This window comes from Nicotiana attenuata, unplaced genomic scaffold (assembly GCF_001879085.1).
Source record: "Nicotiana attenuata strain UT unplaced genomic scaffold, NIATTr2, whole genome shotgun sequence".
Taxonomy (NCBI): domain Eukaryota; kingdom Viridiplantae; phylum Streptophyta; class Magnoliopsida; order Solanales; family Solanaceae; genus Nicotiana; species Nicotiana attenuata.
The window spans coordinates 255449-266036 of record NW_017670511.1 but is presented as its reverse complement, the minus strand read 5'-3'; the positions used below and the strand labels follow the sequence as shown (position 1 = coordinate 266036).

The window sequence follows — 10588 nt, the reverse complement described above, 5'->3', positions numbered from 1 at the left end:
ATAACAATCAATTCATCAGTCCAATTTCAGTCTTACCACATTTGCATATACACCAACAGAGCTCGATTTCTAATAAAAGGGGGTTTTAGCCATACATACCTCAAAGAGCTTCCCCTTAGGTTTCTACAATACACCAACACCTATAGCAATAACAATCTATAAGGAGATAGTGGAAATCGATTAATAATTAGGAAGATTACCCATGGTGTAACTCTATTAGGAATTTCATCAAACACCTAACATGTGAAGTAGACTACAAGGTTTAGAAATGACAATTCCTTCCTCCCTCAACCAATTTTAACATGAACTACCCATATTAGTTCTTTAACATCACATACTACAACTTAGTTCCACATGCATGGCCTATTTCTAAACTCCACAACATATTTGAACCTTTAACCTCTTGCATGAAATTTTGAAAGTAGGACTTACCCGGATGGAGGACAATCTATGGTTATCTTCCTTGATTCTTGAAGACTTGAGCAAGATTTGGATGATTATGAAGCTAGGCCCCTCCTTTCTCTCTCTATATGCTCTCATCTCTCTCTAAAATCAGTAGAAAATGACCCTAAATGAAGTCCCTCAACCTATTTATGAAAATGGGGTCGGGTTATAACAATAGGAAGATTAACCCTCCGAATTCGGGTTTGCGATCGCAGAATGGACCGCAAAACAAGAATGTGGGCCGCAGAATGCATCACGAAATAGGTGCCCAAAACTGGGCAACACTGGCCCAATCTGCGATAGATCTGCGATCGCAGAGTCAAAAATGCGATAGATTTGCGATCGCAAATTCGACACAGGATCGCATTTTTCCAGTCTTTGGTAATTTGATCATAACTTTGTGTAGGAATGTCCAAATGACAAACGATTTGAAGCGTTGGAAACTAGACTCGCAGTCCTTTCATATGATAGATTGTTCATCACATAAAACCTTATACATAATTAGATATGTTTGTTCAAAGTGTGGACTTGTGCAAACTCATTTGGAATTTTAGCCCATTATGAAATTTTTCGATTTGACTTAGACTTAGGCACCTCTTTGGACCCCAAATTACTTACCATAAGAGTTATACACTTATTTATCAAATCCAATTGATGCCCATCATGTTAATAGCAGATAAAATATTATAATTAGTCTACCTGGCACTACGAAATCCTAAATTACTTAGCAAAATTTTCCGGGGCCTTACATGATATTAAGTTATTCTGGCTAGATCTGAATTGTCCGAAGGTTGATTCACGCAGAAAGGCTTATTTGATGTGAAATCACGTATCCTTAAAACCTCATTTTAAGTTTAATTGTTATCCAATTTTTAGGGTAAACAGTTTGGCGCCCACCGTGGGGCTAAGGATAATAGTGATTGCCTAGTATTAATCCTCATAACACACACTGCTTTTACACTTGTTCTCGTAAGTGTCTTTGATTTCAGGAATCAACATGTCAAACTCTCAAGTAGTGCCTACTCACACAGATATCGGCCTTGGTCTTCATGGCGAAAACGAGTACATAGTCGCACGGGAAACAGAGTACCTCCAATCAATCCCGATGGACCACAGGTCGTAGATCTAGTCGATGTCAATTCTCGTGTTGCGATTGATTTAGGTGCCGACCTTGAAATTAGCATTCGCAGAGATGCTCGGGCAGCCGATCAGAATGCATAGAGTGGTAAAGAAGACGGGATTAGCGTTCGAATGATATTTGAAATGTTGCAGACTCAGCAAGCTGCGATAGCGCAACTCCAAAATTATAATCGAGCACCAAGCAGAATTGAACTCGATGCGTCACATGAAGTTATTCACAGGGTCGAGCCTATACCGAAAAAATCGAACGATAACGGATCGGGAACTGACCCCGCCATCATGAAATGCTCGAGGAGCTCACTAAACGGATCGAATCAAGAGAAAAGAAAATTGAGGGTAACGATAAAAAGGTAGAAACATACAACTCACGGATTGATCAAATACCGGGGGCACCCCCGATTTTAAAGGGTTTGGATTCGAAGAAGTTCGTACAGAAACCTTTCCCACCAAGTGTGGCTCCGAAGCCCATTTCGAAGAAATTTCGCATGCCAGAAATTCCCAAGTACAATGGAACCACTGATCCTAATGAGCATGTCACTTCTTATACACGAGCAATAAAAGGAAATGACTTAGAAGATGATGAAATTGAATCTGTTTTGTTGAAAAAATTTGGAGAAACTCTATCGAAGGGGACAATGATATGGTACCACAATTTGCCGCCCAATTGCATCGATTCCTTCGCCATGCTTGCTAATTTGTTCGTAAAGGCACACGCCGGGGCAATAAAGGTTGCGACTAGGAAATCAGACCTTTTCAAAGTGAGACAAAAGGACAATGAAATGCTAAGGGAATTCGTATCTCGGTTCCAGATGGAACGCATGGACCTGCCCTCGGTCACTGATGATTGGGTTGTCCAAGCCTTCACCCAAGGCTTGAACGAGTGAAGTTCGATAGCATCACATGTAAAAGAGAACAATTACTCTCTTTTAATAGGTTAGTAATCAGAGTTTGATTGGGACTCAATTGCTGATCTTCTATCGTAGTTGAGTCCTTGAAGATCTCAAACTCCAACACTATCTTTATCCGGATTGTGTTCTCTTCATATAAGGAGACTTTCTCCCCTTATCCAATATGCAACCTTTTCGATCAGATCAGGAGATATTGTTGCTTGATCAGTAGGACTTATCTCCTTCACGTACATCTCACATGTATAGCTTGATCATGACTATGTTCCATAGGATGGACCTGGTCCATGACTGAGTTCATTTGTCATTCTTCAAAACTTTACTTGTTCTTGGGCCAACAACGACAACTTAAACAGAATTTGATTGAATATCCAGTTGTGACCTGGGCCGATGTACATAACCGATACCAGTCAAAGATCATAGTCGAGGATGATCAGTTGGGAGCCCCTTCCGGTTCCGTTTATCCGAATATAACCGAAGGCAGGATTCAAAGAGACATCGACAGAGAGCCCCGATCAAACAAAGACCGGTACCAACCATACAACGCAGATCGTAGAAACAGTGGACCAGGACGTAATATCGTTCGGAATGATCAAGGACAAAACTCCCGAGGGCTCATGAGTAAGAGTTTCTTTGATAAACATGTCGAGCCCAAGGAAGCGCCACGGTTATCAAAATACAACTTCAGCGTCGATGCATCGGGTATTGTATCAGCCATTGGACGGATCAAAGATACTATGGCCCAACCCCCTACAGTCCGACCCGACTCAAAGAAACCCTAATCAAATATGCAAATACCATGGAACCTATGGTCACAAAATCGAAGACTGCAAGAAATTGAGGGATGAGGTAGCTCGTTTATTCGACGAAGGTCATCTTCGAGAGTTCCTGAGTGACAGAGCTAAAAATCATTTTAGAGACAGGGATGCAAACAAGAAAAACGAACATGAGGAACCACAACACGTGATTCATATGATCGTTGGTGGGGTCGATATTCCTCAGGGCCCGATATTTAAATGCACCAAAGTTACATCACAAGGGAGAAGCATACCCGGGACTGCTTACCAGAAAATACCTTATCTTTCAACGACGAGGATGTAGAAGGGATTAAACAGCCTCACAACGACGCACTGGTAATATCTATCCTTATGAATAAAATTCAAGTTAAACGTGTGTTGGTTGATCCAGGTAACTCGGCAAATATTATTCGATCGAGGGTCGTAGGGCAACTCGCCCTCTAGGATCAAGTCGTGCCTACAACTCGAGTATTCAACATGGCGAGTGAAACCACCAAAGGGGAAATCATTTTGCCAGTAAACGTGGCCGAAGCTGTCCAGGAAACGAAGTTCCATGTAATCAAAGGTGATATGAGGTACAATGTGCTGCTCGAAAGACCTTGGATCCATAATATGAGGGCAGTACCTTCAACGCTTCATCAAGTCTTGAAATTCCCAACACCGGAAGGAATCAAAACGGTTATGGCGAACAACCAGCAACCAAAGAAATGTTTGCAATTGATGAGTTAATACCAGTATCGGCACTAACATCAACAAAGGGACCAGAATCAAGGGAAAAGCAGGAGGTCAAATAGCAACCACTGTCGCCGACCTCGACCAGATCGAAACAACAGGAAATTATCGAGGATGATGATTATATGATACCTCAAAACTTCGTAATCCCCAATGATTCCGATGCTACGAAGTCAACCATTGAAGAGCTGGAACAAGTCATACTGATCGAGCATCTGCCCGATCGAAAGGTATACTTGGGCATGGGGTTAAATCCCGAGCTCAGGGAAAAACTCATTAAATTTCTTATTAAAAATATGGATTGTTTTGCTTGGTCCCATCTTGACATGACAGGGATCCCACCGGAGATTACCACTCATCGATTGAGCTTGGACCCAAAGTTTAGACCGGTAAAGCAAAAGAGAAGGCCATAATCCGAGGTAAAGCATGCATTCATCAAAGATGAGGTAAGAAAACTTCTCAAAATAGGATCCATCCGGGAAGTAAAATATCCCGAATGGTTAACAAACGTAGTCGTAGTCCCCAAGAAAGGGATAAACTTAGAATGTGTGTAGACTACAAAGACTTAAACAAAGCATGCCCTAAGGACTCCTTTCCTTTGTCGAATATCGATCGCATGATTGATGCCACGGCCAGCCACGAGATCCTCAGCTTTCTCGATGTCTACTCCGGGTACAACCAAATACAAATGAGCCCGGAGGATCAGGAAAAGACTTCATTTATCACTAAGTATTGTACTTATTGCTATAATGTAATGCCGTTTGGACTAAAAAATGCTAGTCCTACTTACCAACGCCAGTAAACCCAATGTTCGAAGAAAAAATAGGTAAATCAATGGAGGTTTATATTGATGACATGCTAGTTAAGTCCCTGCGCGCAGATGACCATTTGACACATTTGCAGGAAACCTTCAACATATTGAGAAAATATAACATGAAGCTCAACCCCGAGAAATGTGCGTTCAGGGTCGGTTCGGGCAAATTCCTCGGCTTTTGGTGTCAAATCGGGGAATCGAGATCAACCTCTATAAAATTAAGGTGATCGAAGACATCACAGTCATGGACAGCGTCAAGGCCGTACAAAGATTAACAGGGCGGATAGCCGCCTTAGGCCGGTTTATCTCGAGGTCTTCGGATCGAAGTCACAGGTTCTTCTCATTGCTCAAAAAGAAGAACAATTTCACTTGGACCCCAGAATGCCAACAGGCATTAGAAGAGTTAAAGCGATATCTTTTGAGCCCCCCATTGCTTCACACCCCGAAAGCGGACGAGCAACTCTACTTATATTTGGCAGTCTCGGAAGTTGCGGTAAGTGGTGTCCTAGTTCGAGAAGAGCAAGGTACGCAATTTCCTATTTACTACGTTAGCCGAACATTAGGTAAAGTCGAGACCCAATACCCACACTTAGAAAAATTACCCTAATAAGCGCCTCTAGGAAATTAAACTGTATTTTCAATGTCACCCAATTTGCGTTGTAACCATTTATCCACTTTGCAACATATTTTGCACAAGCCCGAACTCTCGGGCCAACTGGCTAAATGTGCCGTCGAAATCAGTGGGTATGATATCGAGTATCAACTCCAAACGACCATTAAGTCTCAAATCTTAGCAGACTTCTTGGCCGACTTCATGCCTGCCCTCATACCCGAGGTCGAAAAGGAACTATTGCTAAAATCGGGAACATCCTCGGGGGTGTGGACCCTTTTCACAAATGGAGCTTCAAATGTGAAGGGGTCCGGTCTAGGCATCGTTTTGAAGCCACCCACAGGCAATACAATTAGACAATCTATCAAACCCCTAAGTTGACTAACAATGAGGCCGAGTTTGAAGCACTGATTGCAGGTCTCGAGCTAGCTACAAGTTTGGGAGCAGAGGTCATCGAGGCCAAGTGTGATTCCCTACTCGTGGTTAACCAAGTCAACATGACCTTCAATGTTCGAGAAGATCGAATGCAAAGGTACTTGGACAAACTGTAGGTAACCCTACACCGGTTCAAATAATGGACCCTAGAGCATGTACCTCGAGAGCAGAACAGTGAGGCCGGTGCCCTTACAAATTTGGGATCATCAGTCGAAGACGACGAAATCAGCTCGGGGACTGTCGTACAACTTTCAAAGTCGGTAGTCGAAGAAGGCCATGCTGAAATAAACTCCACAAGCCCAACTTGGGATTGGAGGAACAAATATATCGATTATCTAAAGATTGGGAAGCTTCCATCGGACCCTAAGGAATCAAGGACTCTGCGAACGAAAGTTTCACGATTCACATTGGTCGAAGATGGAACATTGTACATAAGGATGTTTGATGGGCCGTTGGCAATATGTTTAGGTCCGGGAGACACCAACTACGTCCTACGAAAAATTTGCGAAGGTACTTGCGAAACCATTCTGGTGCTGAATCGCCGGTTCACAAAGTCATCAGAGGAGGGTACTATTGGGATAGTATGGAAAAATATACTAAGGAGTTCGTTCGAAAATGTGACAAATGCCAAAGACATGCACTAATGATCCACTAGCCTGGGGAGAAACTTCATTCGGTCCCATCCCCATGGACGTTCATGAAATGGGGAATGCCCTCTGCCATCGGCCCCAAATAAAGCTAAGTTCATTTTATTTATGACTGACTATTTCTCTAAGTGGGTTAAATCACAAGCTTTCGAGAAAGTCAGTGAAAAAAAAGTTATAGACTTCATATGGGATCACATCATATGCCAATTCGGGATACCTGCCGAGATAGTATGCGACAATGGAAAACAATTTATCGGCAGCAAAATAATAAAGTTTCTCGAGGATCACAAAATAAAAAGGATATTATCGACGTCGTATCATCCTAGTGGGAACGGACAGGCCGAATCAACAAACAAGACCATCATTCAGAATCTAAAGAAAAGATTGAACGACGCTAAGGGAAAATGGAGAGAAATTTGTCCCGAAGTCCTTTGGGCATATCGAACAACGTCAAAATCTAGTACGGGGTCAACACCATTCTCCTTAGTATATGACGCCGAAGCCCTGATCCCGGTCGAGGTCGGGGAACCCAGCGCCAGGTTTCGATACACAACGGAAAAATCAAATCACGAGGCTATGAACACAAGCCTCGAATTTCTAGATGAAAATCGGGAAGCCGCCCTCGTCAGAATGGCAGCAGAGAAGCAGCGCATCGAAAGATATTACAATCGAAGAGCCAATCTTCACCACTTTCGAATCAGCGACTTAGTTCTGAGAAAAGTTACCCTCAACACTCGAGACCAGAACGAGGGGAAACTTGGCCTAAATTGGGAAGGAACATATTAGGTCATCGGTATTATCGGAAAGGGATCTTACAAGCTTGGCACGATGAACGACGAACAATTTCCAAACAATTGGAACATATCACTCCTCAAACGATATCATTGCTAAGGTATGACTCTCTCCTTTTTTCATTTGTATTTGATACTAACTTATCGCAGGTGTTCGATCGAAGACATCGAGAAATTCTTCAACACAAAGACCTTAGGCTTTAAAGCACGCGTTGCACTCTTTTTCCCTTAGATCGTTTTTTTGTCCCAAATGGGTTTTTCCGGCAAAGTTTTTAACGAGGCAACAATTTATCTTCTTTTTCTTTCCTTTGAAATATCATCACATAAATTGGGAAGGAAGGACTACATATAATGGAAAGAATTTTTAGTAGTTTAATTGGTTGTAGCAGCTTATTTGTCTTCTTTTCTAGGTTCCAATTCATGATAATTATAGACAGTTGCCTGTATTTTTGCTCTTAATTGATTTGCTCTCGACAATGCAACATAAAGCTGGCCATGTGAAAATACTGGTTCTCGTAAATATATACCAACAAAATCTAATGTTTGACCTTGTGATTTATTTATAGTCATACCAAAATAAAGTCTTACTGGAAATTGTGTTCTTTTAAACTGCACTGGGGATTTTTCATCTTCTGATGACATCAATGGTATTCTTGGAATAAACACGTGTGTATTTTTAAAGTCGCCGCTTGCAATTTTTGCGCTTATAACATGTGTTTTAAAATCACAACATGTCAATTTTGTGCCATTGCACAAACCTTCACAAGGATTCAAATTTCTTAGTAATATAATTGGACAATTTTCTTTCAAAGTTAATCTGTAAAGAGGTAAATCAGCAGGATTTAAAGAATGCAAAAAATCTTCATATTGACTTTGATCATTCGATTCACATGTTTCATCAATTGCAACGAATGTTTTAGCTTCTTTTGGAAATTTGCCTATAAGCATATCATTTATTTCATTTACAAAATCATTTTTCGTCGTCAAAATAACGCGGGAAGTTACAGAAGATGCATCACAGAAGAAAGCATGCATGTTAGGAAATATTGTTTCAAATAATGCATTCAAAGATTCCTGTTCAGTAGTATAAGGGACAATAAATGAATTTGGAATTTCAATTTTATTTTCAGAAGTAAGAGATTCTTTTCCATTTCCTATTCTCATCAAATATTCACAAAAGGCTGAATCAGTTTTTGCACGCATGTTTTCTGACAGTTGCAATCTTTCAAGTTGGGGCCAAATGTCAGAATATAATAAACTCTAATGAATTAAATCTTCTCTTTTTCCGTTTCGAACTACTGGTAGAGTTTGTCTAAAATCACCACCAAAGACAACAACTTTACCACCAAAAAGCACATTAGTACTCAAGAGATCTTTCAAAAGTAGATCAAAAGTTTCAATCATTTTCTTTTTTGCCATCGATACTTCATCCCATACAATTAATTTTGCATCTCGAATCAAACAGGCAAGTGAACTTTGTTTGCTAATATTGCAACTAAAGTTTTCATCAATGTCAATGGGAATTTTAAAACGGGAATCAGCTGTACGGCCACCTGGAAGAATCGAAGCCGCAACTCCAGAGGTTGCTGTTGCTAGAGCAATAAATCCTTTGTGCTACCTGGGGACAATTCAACAGTATCCGAGGCTTCTTTACAATCAACCTCGAATACTGGGGGCATCACCCTCGGATGTAATCACACTCGGATGTTATGTTCTCAAGGAAAATACTCCGTATCAACAAGTCTCGATAGGTAAAATTTTGTAAAAGGCCAAATGAACTGTGTCCTTGTAGATTACTCGAGCCCCGATGGAAATACATGTATGCATGAATGATTTGTGGAAAGAAGTATTTTTTTTCCTTACCAGATATTCCATGCCTTAGTGAAATTTCTACTTTACTTATGATCTATTGCGGAAGCTGGCTCAAGTGCCGATCGCAACTAAAGCTCGAGCTATCAACCCCGTACTCGAGCTATCAACCTTTACTTTTTCTGCATCAGATGTGGCCTTTGCAAGCTCAGCGGCCAACCGAGTCTCGAGCTCCTCAATTTTCTTGGCTCGGGCCAAGCTTTCCTCCTTCATGCTTTAGAGTTGACGCTCAGCCGAAAATAGCTGGGCTCGAGCAGTATCTTTCTCCGAGGCGAGGCGGTCCATGTTTTGCTTCCACCCCCAAAGTCTCTGCCTCTTTCATCTTGGCCTCCTCGCGAAGCTGCTCGATCTTTTCGGCCTTCTGCTGAACCTGTAGGATCAAAGTATTAGTCGAATTGATACATCGAACTTCTAAGAAAACTTTTCATTACCTGTTCGATCAGGTCGGTCTGCTCTTTGTGGGCTTTGGCTAGTTCAGCTCGGAGGTCCTTGATCTCCTCTTCTTTTTTCCCACTGAAGAGTTTGAGGTCATCTCTCTCCTCCGTGAGCCTTTTAAGATCGGCCTCACACCGATTTAGCTCGGGCCCGGATTTAGTCCCGATGAAGCGTCATGGCCTACAGAGAAAGAAAGGAAATTAGACAAAAGGAAATAAAGTCAAAAATGATATTGGTAAAGGGAGCTAAGGCTTACCTAACTCAGAAGTAGATGGGCCTCATCGAAGATACTCGATGCATCACCCATATCAGAAGCATCTTCGACTCCCGTAAAGCAACCATGAAAAAAAGTCCTCCCCTTCATGGGCCATTCCGACATCGGGGGTCTCCATGGCATGGGCTTCCTGAAGTTGCCCCTTGGAAAATATGGGGAGAGGTGGCGAATCGTCAACATTCATTGCCCCAAGCGAGTCACTTGGTGCGTTCTCTTCGTTTTGAAGGGCCTCAGAAGTGGCCCCTTCAGGTACGTCCACCGGTTGCCCATCGCGACGGGAGGTATCTTCGGCCTCCGATAACTCGGGACTTTGCTCGGGCCATCTTTCGAGATCCCCTCAGTCTGAGGCTGAACCTCTTCGATCATCACCGGCTCAGCGACCTTTGGGATCTCGGCGCTCCTCTTTCGAGCCACCAGCTCGAAGACGGCATCTTCATTCTCTTCTTCTTCATATCGTAGCTTCTGAACTACATATGCAGGCAGGGCGGCAGTATCTTTCTTCGACTTGCGAGCCTTGCTCTTCTTGGGAATTGGAGTATCGAAGGGCGAGACCCTTTTTCTCTTCTTATCCTTAGCCGGCTTCGGGGCCTCCTCCTCCTCCCCATACGGGGGCCTCATGATAAAGTTGTCTCGAGACCTATATGGAAGGAAATCGAGTAGAAATAGAAAAGAGATATTTCAGAAAAGAGCGTCAA

The 10588-nt window shown here is 42.2% G+C and overlaps 1 protein-coding gene across 1 annotated transcript; it reads right to left on the bottom strand.

Annotated features, from left to right (window-relative positions):
- Positions 1-7705: 7705 nt before the first annotated feature.
- On the bottom strand, positions 7706-8518 carry LOC109240399 (ATP-dependent DNA helicase PIF1-like). The gene has a single exon (XM_019407027.1). It carries the CDS (start codon positions 8516-8518, stop codon positions 7706-7708), a length of 813 nt encoding a protein of 270 aa, XP_019262572.1.
- Positions 8519-10588: the final 2070 nt, after the last annotated feature.